This window comes from Salmo salar, chromosome 15, assembly GCF_965601325.2.
Source record: "Salmo salar chromosome 15, fSalSal1, whole genome shotgun sequence".
Lineage (NCBI taxonomy): Eukaryota > Metazoa > Chordata > Actinopteri > Salmoniformes > Salmonidae > Salmo > Salmo salar.
In genome coordinates, this window is record NC_138305.1 from 92,183,446 (window position 1) to 92,197,708 (window position 14,263).

Here is a 14,263-nt window from a genome sequence, read left to right on the forward strand (position 1 = left end):
TATTGACACATAAAGATAGTATTTTCCCTCTCCTTCTAGAAATGATCAAGAATACATGTGTTGATCATTTCAATTATTTACAAAACATCTTAAATCAAGCCTGAATAAACGAATTAACTTTGTCCAAAGGTTATTTTGGCATGTGTGACGTGAATGACCGATTTCAGTCTGTTCAGGAGTGATGATGTGGAAGATGGGTTTCCACTAGTTATCACAGACCACAAAGTCAAAATTGGCTATATATTTATTATATATTTTTGTAAATTAGCTTTTTATGGTTTAGGTTAAAAATCAAATTTTAACAAGATAAATTGTAGAAATAGGCTGGATTTATGACACTGTGGCTGTTATTACGAGTGACGACCAGATAGATGTGCCTGTCTGAGACCGTGAACTGTGTAATTGCAGACCACAATTACGTTTTTTTTCTGATATCGGCGTTTCTTGATGTCAAGTTACACCCATTGATGCTCGCTATTGGTCCATGGCCGTTTCTTTCGCGTTGGGGGGGACAACAGTTGTTGACAACAGTTGTTGACAACTGTAGCTAAACCTAACCAACATCATTTTCTAACCTGCAACATTGTTATCTTAACGCCCATGTCAAGAAACGCCCCCGAATTGCGGTCTGCAGTTAGACCATATTGGAGAGGCCGGGAAAATATTGGGGAGTGGAGAACACAGACGACTGGTAACGTTGTAGAAAAAGACACCAAGGTAGGAGCTTAATCACTCCAAAATATAAATGTAATATTGTATAGCTAGCTGACAATCTTGGTTATTAAGTTAGTAAACAGACCCAGTTAGCTAGCTTGCTGTGTGTCAAACTGGAGAGACAATTGCGTTAGCTAGCATTGTCAATGAAACTAGCTAACAACGTAACTAGCTAACGTAGCTGCTGAGTTGATGAAGAATGCAGTGATACGCGGCGACTACACTGCAGTCTCGGGGGGTTTTGAAAATATTTACATTAGATAGCTAGCTAATCCAGTAAAGCAATAACTACCTACCTAACATTTAATTTAGGATTTGCACATTTATAACGTTATTTTAAAGCGAGAATAGTAGCTAGTTCGCTACTAGCTAACGTTAGGTGGTCTCTAGCCCTAACTATCTAACGCATTACCTAGCGACATTCCGTAGGTATGGTGGTACCCGGTCAGCTAGTTAGCGAACTAAATAAATGCACAACTGCCAGCAATGCACATAATTAGCTAAGTGAGTTAAAGTAGGTAAGTAGTTTGCAATGCATAAAATGAGACATTGCAAATGGGTTAGGCTAGCCAGGAAAGGCGTAGCTAAGATGCAGTCACATAGATGGTAAAAATTAGTTTTTAAGCAACATTAGCTAACGTTACCTCTTGGGACTTCACTAACTAATTTGTCAGAAATGTTTGCTTTTTTGCTCCCCAGAAGTAGGTAACGTTAGTTTCAGATGGTCTTTTCCAGAAGCTGGCACAGACGAACGTATTACTATTGGGATGCAAAGTATTTTAAAAGGGAAGTTTACCCAAATAACATGTTTCCTTACCTTTCCTGAGAGGTATTGTCTACAAGAGACTAATAGATCAGATTTGTTAACTAAGTGCCTTGCTGTGGCAGCCCACAAAGGAATGTAACAATGGTTTGAGAAGGGATTCAAAAACAAATCAAATGGTTTACTCATTACACGCTATTCATCTCCAAAGTGGTTTGGTTGGTTGGGTCAGTGAGCACGATTACATGCACACAATAATGAGATTGTGGATAGTTAGGTTAATGTAATAGTTTGTTTAAAATGTTTACATGCATTGCAAGAATAATGATAGCAATTTATTTTTTAATTCTTTTTTTCACCTTTATTTAACCAGGTAGGCCAGTTGAGAACAAGTTCGCATTTACAACTACGACCTGGCCAAGATGAAGCAAAGCAGTGCGACACAAACAACAGAGTTACACATGGAATAAACAAACGTACAGTCAATAACACAATAGAGAAGTCTATATACAGTGTGTGCAAATTAAGTAAGATTAAGGAGGTAAGGCAATAAATAGGCCATACTGGCGGAATAATTACAATTTAGCAATTAAACACTGGAGTGATAGATGTGCAGAAGATGAATGTGCAAGTAGAGATACTGGGGTGCAAAGAAGCAAAAAACAATATGGGGATGAGGTAGTTGGGTGGGCTATTTACAGATGGACTATGTACAGGTGCAATGATCTGTAAGCTGCTCTGACCGCTGATGCTTAAAGTTAGTGAGGGAGATATGAGTCTCCAGCTTCAGCCATTTTTGCAGTTCGGTCCAGTCATTGGCAGCAGAGAACTGGAAGGAAAGGCGGCCAAACGAGGAGTTGGCTTTGGGGGTGACCAGTGAAATATACCTGCTGGAGCGTGTGCTATGGGTGGGTGCTGCTATGGTGACCAGTGAGCTGAGATAAGGCGTGGCTTTACCTAGCAAAGACTTATAGATGACCTGGAGCCAGTGGGTTTGGCGACGAATATGAAGCGAGGGCCAGCCAACGAGAGCATACGGCTTGCAGTGGTGGGTAGTATATGGGGCTTTGGCGACAAAATGGATGGCACTGTGATAGACTGTATCCAATTTGTTGAGTAGAGTGTTGGAAGCTATTTTGTAAATGACATCGCTGAAGTCAAGGATCAGTAGGATGGTCAGTTTTACGAGGGTTTGTTTGGCAGTATGAGTGAAGGCTGCTTTTTTGCGAATTAGGAAGCCAATTCTAGATTTAATTTTGGATTGGAGATGCTTAATGTGAGTCTGGAAGGAGAGTTTACAGTCTAACCAGACACCTAGGTATTTGTAGTTGTCCACATATTCTAAGTCAGAACCGTCCAGAGTAGTGATGCTGGACAGGCGGGCAGGTGCGGGCAGCGATCGGTTGAAGAGCATGCATTTAAGAGCAGTTGGAGGCCATGGAAGGAGAGTTGTATGGCATTGAAGCTCGTCAGGTTAGTTAATACAGTGTCCAAAGAAGGGCCAGAAGTATACAGAATGGTGTCGTCTGTGTAGAGGTGGATCAGAGAATCACCAGCAGCAAGAGCGACATCATTGCTGTATACAGAGAAAAGAGTCGGCCCAAGAATTGAACCCTGCGGCACCCCCATAGAGACTGCCAGAGGTCCGGACAACAGGCCCTCCGATTTGACACACTGAACTCTGTCTGAGAAGTAGTTGGTGAACCAGGCGACGCAGTCATTTGAGAAACCAAGGCTGTTGAGTCTGCCGATAAGAATGTGGTGATTGACAGAGTCGAAAGCCTTGGCCAGGTCGATGAAGACGGCTGCACAGTATTGTATTTTATCGATGGCGGTTATGATATCGTTTAGGACCTTGAGCGTGGCTGAGGTGCACCCATGACCAGCTCGGAAACCAGATTGCATACCGGAGAAGGTAGAGTGGGATTCGAAATGGTCGGTGATCTCTTTGTTAACTTGGCTTTCGAAGACCTTGGAAAGGCAGGGTAGGATAGATATAGGCCTGTAACAGTTTGGGTCTAGAGTGTCTCCCCCTTTGAAGAGGGGGATGACCGCGGCAGCTTTACAATCTTTGAGGATCTCAGATGATACAAAAGAGGTTGAACAGGCTAGTAATAGGGGTTGCAACAATTGCGGTGGATAATTTTAGAGGGTCCAGATTGTCTAGCCCAGCTGATTTGTAGGGGTCCACATTTTGCAGTGCTTCCAGAACATCAGCTATCTAGATTTGGGTGAAGGAGAAATGGGGGAGGCTTGGGCAAGTTGCTTTGTAGGGTGCAGAGCTGTTGACCGGGGTAGGGGTAGCCAGGTGGAAAGCATGGCCAGCTGTAGAAAAATGCTTATTCATATTCTCGATTATCGTAGATGCAGTGGGCAGCTGGGAGGAGGTGCTCTTATTCTCCATGGACTTTACAGTGTCCCAAAACTTTGAATAATAATAATAATGTTTACATGGACACCTCTGAAATCAGGCTACTGATGATGGGACTTTTGATAAATGCAGAAAATTGCCAATCAAAATAAACTTTATGCCACAGTGACCATGTTATTTTTGCGAATACTTTTTGATTCAGAGTTAGGACATTAGGTTTGTATGTGAAAACTATAAGATGCATACCTAAAAATCTTCACTTCATTCCTGCATAAGAGGGAGGCTTGCGCTACTGGAACTCCAATTAAGCTGTTTACATGTTCTAATAATTTGAAAGATTGATCAGTAAACCAAGTGTTTTAATCGGTGTATGCTTACTTTGATTATTACCTTAAGCCAATTAAGATAAGCAGAGTAAGGTGTTTACATGACTAATGCCATACTCTGCCATAGTCAGTTGAATATCGATTTATTAGTGTGCATGTAAACGTACTTAGTGTGGTGTCCTTTTTGATTACACAGAGCAAACTTAAAAAGCTGTCCAGATTCCAAACAAAATCATTTTCTAAATTTATTAGGCCTATTCATAAGGAAGCACACAGCCTGGCATCATTTAGTCTCATGTGGTATAATTTGTAGTCTCTGCAGTCCTAACAACGTTGATCAACACAGGGCTACACTTTTTACATGAGGCCAAATTTCCAGATTGTGCCCTTTATCTGTGTGTTTTGTGAATCAAGACCCTGCAGCACTGATTGAACTACAATGCTGTTCACAAGACAGTGGGTTGCCAACATCTTGTGTGATGACCCTTGTGAATTTGGCTCAGGCTTCTAAAGGACATCTTATTACAGTTTCATAAATTTGCTCTAAAATTCTTCCGTTTTTAGAACCGAGGCCAATTAATATAATTTTTATTGCCTGGTCCTATTCAGTGTTTTGCCTAAATCAACACATGGTGTGTAACCTACTAGCACCATCCCTCTTGATAAACACAATGCGTCCATGTCTTGGCTTACTTGTTGACAGTGCTTATGGTTTGACGTGTTTAGAGGTGTGGTGGCATGCTATGAAATGAGTGCCGGACTGTGACATGAAGGGATAATGAAAAGGGTGTGGGTTTGCATAGTTTAAGTTTCCCTTTCCAGGACTGCTGAGTCAAATGGAAACCTAAGTGGGAAACAGCTGGCCCATAAATGACTCCACAGTTTGCTGAGGGTGGTGTTCAAGGTTCTCAAGAACTTGGCATGATCAAACTGATTATGGACATGGCGTCTGTCAGCAAGTTAACTTGGCATATTGGCTAGTGTCAATATGTATTGCTAAAACGTCATTGTGACGTAAGCTATCTGTATGACTGATTTTTGAAAAATCCTAACTACCTACTTTGCTCTAATACAAATTCAACATGACCTCAGAGAGTACGTTTACATTCACACTAATTCAATATTAAATTGATTATGGCAAATGGCCGAGTATGACGTCAGTCACGTAAACGCCTTACTCTGCTTATCTTAATCAGCTTAAGGATACAATCGAAGTAAGCATACGCCGATTAAAACACCTGTTTTTCTGAGCGATCTTTCTAATTATTAGGACCTTAATCAGCGTTCCAGAAGTGTATTTGATTCGCACATGTGCCTGCACCGGTAGCACATTCCTTCCTCTAATGCCCATAGTGAAGTGAGTTCAGGAAATAAAAAAATAAAAAAAAATAGTTATGCATCTTAGAAATAGTTTTCACATGCAAACTTTATATGTCCAACTCGGAATCAAATAGGCTTCACAAAAATAACATGGTAGCTGTGGTAGAACGTTTATTTTGATGGGTGATTTTCTACATTTATTTAAGTCCCATCAGCCTGATTTCAGATGTGTCCATGTAGACAGGATTATTGGAGAAATCGTTCATCTTCCAAAGCATGGAAACGTTTTTAACTATTATTAATCTGACTATCCACAATCCTATTATTGAGTGCATGTAACTGTACTCAAAGATTTGTAGGCCTTCATATGATTTGTTTTGGGGGGTTTAACAGTTTAATTATTATTAGTTATTAGTTAAATTATTTAAAAACTGCATCACATGCCGCATGTCTACGTCAGGTTTAATTCACCCAGAGGAACTAAACTAAATCATGATTAAAAGGTTTCTTCGCTGTGCATTTTAGCAAAACTGAAAATATGCTGCTGTCATGTACAATATTGTGTCTAGAAGGATGTCCCAGACTGAGTAATTTATTTAAATCTGTTTTTCATCAAGTTTTATGACTTCTGAGCTAAGGAATAGTTTTTTGTGAACGTGCATGACTATTTCCAGTTCTAGACAATGCACATGCATTGTCGTCTACATTTCAAGGCATTTTCCCTAATAGTCTAGTTATAGGCTTGACAGCACCAATGTAATAGTTCTTCTCTGAATATGCTAAATGTTACAACCATTTTATTTTGTGTGCATTTGTTGGGTCAAGATTAATTATGAACTACTAGGTTTTTTTCTGTCTGTTCACTTAGGTCATCTCATGCAACTCTTTCTAATCCTCTCAGCTTATGACATCAACCCAAGACAGTAACCTTATTTCTGTCTCATTTTTTAAAGAATTGGATCAACTTTGGGGAGAACGGAGAAGAAAAGTGGTGGAGGCCTGATCTGCCCCTGCCTCCTTCAACCCCTCCCACTGCCAGATTTGTGAGCCTTTGTTGGCATCCTGTCTGAGGGGAAATCAAGGAGGAACATTTCTACACATGAAGAGCTGAAGTCTCCATTTAGGAAACTAGTTCAAACTGAATATCTGGAAAATAGTTTTTATTGATTTGTTTTTGACTTGAAGAGCTGTACTCTGGGGAACATATCAGCTGTGACCTACTTACTCTACTTTTTGGACTAGTGGAGTTACAACATGGCGAAGAAAAACAGCCAGAAGGGTATGTATGCTGTCATTCGTCTCTGCTATTTGTTTTTAAAAACAGATAAACTAGCATTGAAAATGCTATAACCAGTGTTAGAATGCATTTTAATGTTGCATTATGTAACTTTTTGGGCGACCCCCGGCCAAATTCACATAGACATTTTAGTTATAGATTTTTCATTGAAAGCAAGTCTAAGAAGCGGTAGATCTGTTCTATGTTCGCTGTTTCTATGCTTCCCATTAAGTTTTGTCTTTGCGTCTTTTAGTTTTGTACACCAGCTGAAAATACAATATTTTTGGTTATGGAAAATATATTTCACAGCGGTTTAGATGGTACAATGATGGTCTCCACTATACTTGCTTGTTTTGTCACAAACTGAAATTAGGCAAAATATTACAATTTTAGCAACCAGGAAATGGCGGAGAGATTTCTGCATTGTGCACCATTAAATGTGTGAAGCTGATTCTCAAAGACACTTAAGTCAATCGGGACACATTTGTATAGGCCCTCCCTTGACCTAGTGATTGTGTCCTCCTAAATAAGTATTTGTAAATGGTGGAAGTTTCATCTGCTGCTGTAACTTGTGTTGCTGTATCTCCCTGCAAGAAGCAGTAGCCTAGCCCTAGATATGTTTGAACATGTCATCTCCTTGTCATGCCAAACATTGATTGCCACATCATCTGACAAGGAGTTGATACGATAGCACACAGAGCTGGCATCAGGTTAAATAAGCAGCACTCGACAAATTGATATGCAATTTAGTCAAGTGGGTCTGTTTAGGCCATACACTCATCTCATAGTAGGCCGGTGAAACCTGTTTTGGTGATTTCTGGTAGGCCTATATCATCAAAATAAATCAATCACAGCATGTTTTTGGAGTCATGTTTATGCGCTGTTGAAACTACCACAACTCAATCACATGGAAACTGGATATATTTTTACATCACTGGTTAGAGGACAACCTGCAGAACAGTCAGGTACTTTTTGGAATGTTGCATTTTGATACGGGGGCCACCAGAACAGAAACACTAATGCAACGCTTTTGTCAATCCCTCCTATCGATTATCCCGTTGAAATCAATTACGCAATAGGGGGGAGATGAGGTTTCACGTCCTGTTAAAACTAACACAGCTACAAAACCACAAGGAATCTGGGAACAATGTGTATATCACTGGTTAGAGGACCATTTTAAAGAAGACTGCTAGCTACATGTTGAAGTGTTGCATTTTTTTTCAAGTGGGTCTCCAATGCGGTAAGTATAGCATAACATTTTTCTGTTAATCACTTCCATGGATATCACGCTGAAATCAATAGAACAGGGGGCAAACGTTTGGGGTGTAGTGTTGTTTAAACTAACGCTATTCAAAGGCCACACGGAAACTTGGAATAACCTATACATGGTTGGTTAGATAGAAGCCTTCTATAAATTCTATCGATATTTTGGAATGGGGGATGTTGATTTCGTGAAGCTACCATCACGGAAAAGGGAACAAACTACTTTTTCTCTTAGTTAACTTCAACGAATCACGACCCGCCATACGATATGAAGTGACTACGGTTGGCTGCTATGTAAGTGAAGGTTTGACTTTGAAATCTGTGTATTTGTGTGTGGCCAGCGACTTTTTATAGAGAGACCGTCATGAATTATGAACAAATCAATAGTACACAAGATATTGATCTGCTTTAAGCAATTGATCTTGTCATTGTGTTAACTATAAACCTTTGTAGTAACATCACCAATCTGAGGTAAAAAGCATGTGTAACCCCCCCCCCCCCCCCCCCCCCCTCAATTTAATGTAAAAACATCAGCTTGTGTAATGTAGTAACACCTACTGTCCACATCAATGGAAAGTAGAGTAATTATACATTAATTAGATATGGCAAAATAATTCTATCTTAATTTACATTTTAGTCATTTAGCAGACACTGTTCTGCAGAGCGTCTTAGTGCATTCATCTTTAAGATAGATAGCTAGGTGGTACAACCACATATCTCAGTTCCTCTTGCTGCTCCATAGGCAAATACCTTGGTCTTGAACTGGATGCAAGCTTTGACTGGAAGCCAGTGAAGTGTGCAGAAGAGCTGGGTGACATGGAAGGTTGAACACCAGGCGGGCTGCAGCATTTTGGCTAAGTTTCAGGGGTTGATTTTAAATAAAGCAATCGCATTTTTATTTTTTTACCCCAATCACATTTAACTATTTAGAGATGGGTTTTTTTCTGTAGAATTTAACCAGGTGCTCTAGAAGAGCGTCCATAGGGGATGTGCAGCAGGCTGAACGTTTGACATCCCTACTCAAAGCTATGAACTCCTGGCAAATTTCTATTTTAATATTTTGAGGTTGCATGGTGGAAGTCCATCAGATTTTCCTGCTCTACTATTGTACTGTAGACAAAGAAAACATTGACCGTCTCAGACCAAACATCGTTGCCACTGCTGCTTTTGGCCAGAACCGCTTTTGGAAAGGATACATTCCAAGACATCTTATTGAGGTAGAATGGATCCTTTCAAGCACAATAGTTGAGAGAGATGGACAGCAATTTGAACTGACATTCATGCAGTCCACATTGGATAGAATATACCTTTTAAGGGTTAAAACTTTTCTAAGATTAAGTTAGGCTATTTCATGAACTTTCTGAAATAAAGCCATCCATTAGAACTGATGCAGAGTACTGCAAAACTGTCCTCTGGCATTCTTTGCTCATGCCACATGTCTTTGGGTTGCAGCAACCCATCTGTTTCTCATCTCATTGAGCTTATTTTGTTTAGGGCGGTATTCTTATCCGTCTGATGCGTAAACCCCTGCTTTGCTGACTCATTCTGTTTCTAGAACTGTACATCCGTTATAACCGGTTCAAATTCAATGCAGATCTCAGATCATTTTGGGACAGTCCAGATGCTAAGATTTCTTGAGACAAGTTTCATTTCTCTAGGGTTAGTTATTTTTGGATCAATCCTAAATAAAGCCCATAGAAGTCTTGTAAAATCTTTAGGCCTAGGCCTCAAGCACCTTATTAAAAAAGTTGTAAAACAATTGCATATTTTACTTAAGAGGTTATCAAGCAAGCATCTTCTCATTATTCACCCAGTAAGGAAATATCCAAGTCCTCTTGTCTGTTCCACATGATTTATGACAATCCCTGTGTTCTTAGCCATGGTTGACTTTCAACACAAAGACCTTTGAATGTACAGGAATGACTAGGTATGAGGAGATCTTTGTTTGAACAAATGATGTGCTTATGCATTTACAATTTGTTTTGCAAATAGACCTAGGTCCAGCAAAAAACAGATTCCAAATCCACATTTATTTTTTCAAGCAACCTTTTTTCTCTTTCCCCCCAGATACTTCTGGTATGGTGTTCGACACTAACTTGAAAATGGTTATGTCCCAGGGAGGGACGTTTGAGAGAATGAAGGAGAAGGTAAGGACTGAAAAGGATCATACGCCAAAAGATTTCTCTCTAGGTTTGACTACATTCCAATTGCATTGATTTGAATACAATTCCAGTTTTGCTAGTAGGGGCCTCTTTTATATCTGTTGTGTAAATTTCACAGTAAAAAAAAAAATATGTACATCTAAAAATATTGAGATTTATAAACTTGCCGCATGCCATACACATGCATGTTTTCCATTATAAAGCCGATCCCCGTCCTAAAACTTGGTGTGTATGAACTAGGATTATAACCTCGCCTGGAAAATGCCATCATTCACTATGGTGACAATAACACCCTTTATTTGTTACCGTAATTTCCGGACTATAAGCCGGTACTTTTTTCCCACGCTTTGAATCTCGCGGCTTAAACAATGACGTGGCTAATATATGGATTTTTCCCGCTTTCAAAAAAAATAAAAAAAATAAACACATTCTGTGACGTGCTCAGTTTTTTTGGCGGCATGAAGCTTTCATTAGACCAATGAAATTGCCGAACGGGTTAAGGTCAAACAACTTTTTTGTTTACTGTTTAGATTAAATCGAGCGCGCTCAAACATCCCATCATTCTGATTACGGTAGTCATTTTGTCACCCTCATCATGGCAAAGACACGGAGAAATGCATATGATGCAGCTTTCAAGTTGAAGGTGATTGATCTGGCTGTTGGAAAAGGAAATGGAGCTGCTGCACGGGAGCTTGGTCTGGAGCAATGACTTTCTTGGTAGGCTACTGTTTACTGCTCATTTTTTATTTTTTGTTACAAGCCGTGTTTCGTTAAAGCCTACCGGTATTTATTTTTGTTACAAGCCGTGTTTCGTTAAAGCCTGTGTAAAATTCATTTGTTTCAATGTACCAGTAGGCACCGGCGGCTTATAGACATGTGCGGCTTATTTATGTTCAAAATAATAAAAAAAATTAAAACTCAGTGGGTGCGGCTTATATTCAGGTGCACTCAATAGTCCGGAAATTACGGTATATAATTTGGAACTATTTGAATTAGGCCATGGAAGTTTCTAAAAAGCAATGTTTCATTTTATCACACTTCTGTGGAGGTGTGGGTGGAATGTTTTGATATTTTGCCATTACTTTTTCAATTTAAATATGCATGCTGACTATAGCGAGTGCCATACACTGTCCTCGCATTCAGCAAGATGAATTATATATTCAAAACAATTTAAAAGTAAATGCTACAGCTTAGTGTTTCCTCTGGAGAAAACAAAATGCAGTGGGGGGGAAAGATCGTAAAGGTTATTTTAACATATTCGTCCATGCATATAGCCTATGCATGATCCATATTATCAGGTATGCAATAAGCATTATCACCTGTAGCCCAATTAATGCAGCATAGTGGCTATAAATAAATAAATTGGGTAAATTGCCTAGATCCCAAATGTAGTATTTTAACTAGTTAGTATCCTATTTATTAATTTGATGTCCTCTAAAACTTGCGTAAACACAGTAAATAGAATGTAGGTCTACCTGTTAGGGTAACTTGGGTAACACGGCCTCTGCCTGTACTTCTCACAGAAACCACTTCATGTCTCAATCCCCCCCCCCCCCCAAACACTTTCCCTGGTTGCCACTGCTCTTGCTCAACAACAAAATGTAATCTGCCCCATCACTCCCCAAAAATGATTTTGAGCTAGGGTGGCATTTTACCACAAGTTACCCTACAATTGACCTATGTTACATTTAGCCCTACACTTCCCTGTGCACTCAGGGAAAATTGGTAACCTGCTTAATCATGAAACTGCTAAAAACTCTTGGTTTAAAATGGTGCAGGTCATGCATATTTAGGAGAAAAGCTGAGATTGCTCTCTTTTCAGTGGTGTAAAAATACTAAGCAATTGTTTTGCAGTATCTGTACTTTTGTATTTATATTTGACTACAACATTCCTAAAGAAAATAATGTAGTTTTTACTCCATACATTTTTCCCTGACAGCCAAATGTACTTGTTACGTTTTGAATGCTTAGCAGGACAGGAAAATGGTCCAATTCACACACTTATCCAGAGAACATCCCTGGTCATCCCTACTGCCTCTGATCTGGCAGACTCACTAAACACATGCTTCGTTTTGTAAATTATGTTTGAGTGTTGTAGTGTGCCCAGGCTAATAAATAAACCAGAAAATGGTGCCGTCCAGTTTTCTTAATATAACTTTTGATACTTAAGTATATTTAAAACCAAATACTTTTACTCAAGTAGTATTTTACTGGATGACTGACTTTTACTTGAGTCATTTTCTATTAACCTCTATGGGACCGGCGGGACGAATTCGTCCCACCTACGTAACATCCACTGCCAGCCTGTGGCGCGATTTTCAAAATCTTCAAAATCCTATTACTTCAATTTCTCAAACATATGACTATTTTACAGCCATTTAAAGATAAGACTCTCGTTAATCTAACCACACTGTCCGATTTCAAAAAGGCTTTACAACGAAAGCAAAACATTAGATTATGTCAGCAGAGTACCAAGCCAGAAATAATCAGACACCCATTTTTCAAGCCAGCATATAATGTCACCAAAACCCAGAAGACAGCTAAATGCAGCACTCACCTTTGATGATCTTCATCAGATGACAACCCTAGGACATTATGTTATACAATACATGCATGTTTTGTTCAATCAAGTTCATATTTATATCAAAAACCAGCTTTTTACATTAGCATGTGACGTTCAGAACTAGCACGGGGAATTCGCTAACATTTTACTAAATTACTCACGATAAACGTTCACAAAAAGCATAACAATTATTTTAAGAATTATAGATACAGACCTCCTCTATGCACTCGATATGTCCGATTTTAAAATAGCTTTTTGGTGAAAGCACATTTTGCAATATTCTAAGTATATAGCCCAGGCATCACGGGCTCGCTATTTAGACATCCGGCAAGTTTAGCACTCACCATAATCATATTTACTATTATAAAAATGTCATTACCTTTTGTTGTCTTCGTCAGAATGCACACCCAGGACGTCTACTTCAATAACAAATGTTGGTTTGGTCCAAAATAATCCATCGTTATATCCGAATAGCGGCGTTTTGTTCGTGCGTTCCAGACACTATCCGAAATAGTAAAGAAGTGTCGCGCGCTTGGCGCAATTCCTGACAATAAAATTCAAAGTATTCAATTGCCGTACGTCGAAGCATGTCAACCGCTGTTTAAAATCAATTTTTACGTCATTTTTCTCGTAGAAAAGCGGTAAAATTCCGACAGGGAATCTCCTTTTCGGCAAACAGAGGAAAAAATCCCAAAGGCGGGGGCGGTCGGGGTCACGCGCATAAGCTAGTGTCTCTTGATGGGCCACTTGAGAAAGGCGATAATGTGTTTCAGCCTGGGGCTGGAATGACGACATTCTCTTTTTTCCCGGGCTATGAGAGCCTATGGACGACGTGGGAAGTGTCACGTTAGAGCAGAGATCCTTAGTAAATGATAGAGATGGCAAAGAAGTTCCAGAAATGGTCAGACAGGCCACTTCCTGTAAAGGAATCTCTCAGGTTTTGACCTGCCATTTGAGTTCTGTTATACTCACAGACACCATTCAAACAGTTTTAGAAAATTTAGGGTGTTTTCTATCCATATGTAATAAGTATATGCATATTCTAGTTACTGAGTAGGAGTGGTAACCAGATTAAATCGGGTATGTTTTTTATCCAGCCGTGTCAATGCTGCCCCCTAGCCCTAACAGGTTTTAAGGTATCGTATTACTTTAACTCAAGTATGACAATTGGGTACTTTTTCCAACACTGCTTCTTAACAAAGGCCATTAAAACTGCTGTTTTCCCAGTGATTACAAGAATTGTTGTGCAATGACTGCTTGTCAGAATGCATGTTTCCCTCCCTATGGTGCTCTTAAATTGAAGGAATATTTTAGGAATATAACTGAGGAATATTTATCTCGCATAGAACACACAACAACAAGCCAACTAGGTAAATATTCTGAACAAAAATATAAACGCAACATGTAAATTGTTGGTTTCATGAGCTGAAATAAAAGATGCTAGAAATGTTCCATGCAAACAAAAAGTTGTGCACAAATTTGTTTACGCCCCTGTCAGTGAGCAT

The 14,263-nt window shown here is 39.4% G+C and overlaps 1 protein-coding gene across 1 annotated transcript; it reads left to right on the forward strand.

The window, feature by feature from the left end:
* The first annotated feature begins 643 nt into the window (after positions 1-643).
* spas2 (Spermatogenesis-associated serine-rich protein 2) lies at positions 644-10,598 on the forward strand. The gene is given in 3 exon segments (NM_001146428.1): positions 644-717; positions 6,448-6,773; positions 10,101-10,598. Coding segments are annotated over 2 exon segments (174 nt in total). The 5' UTR covers positions 644-717; positions 6,448-6,748; the 3' UTR covers positions 10,250-10,598.
* The last annotated feature ends 3,665 nt before the right edge of the window (positions 10,599-14,263 follow it).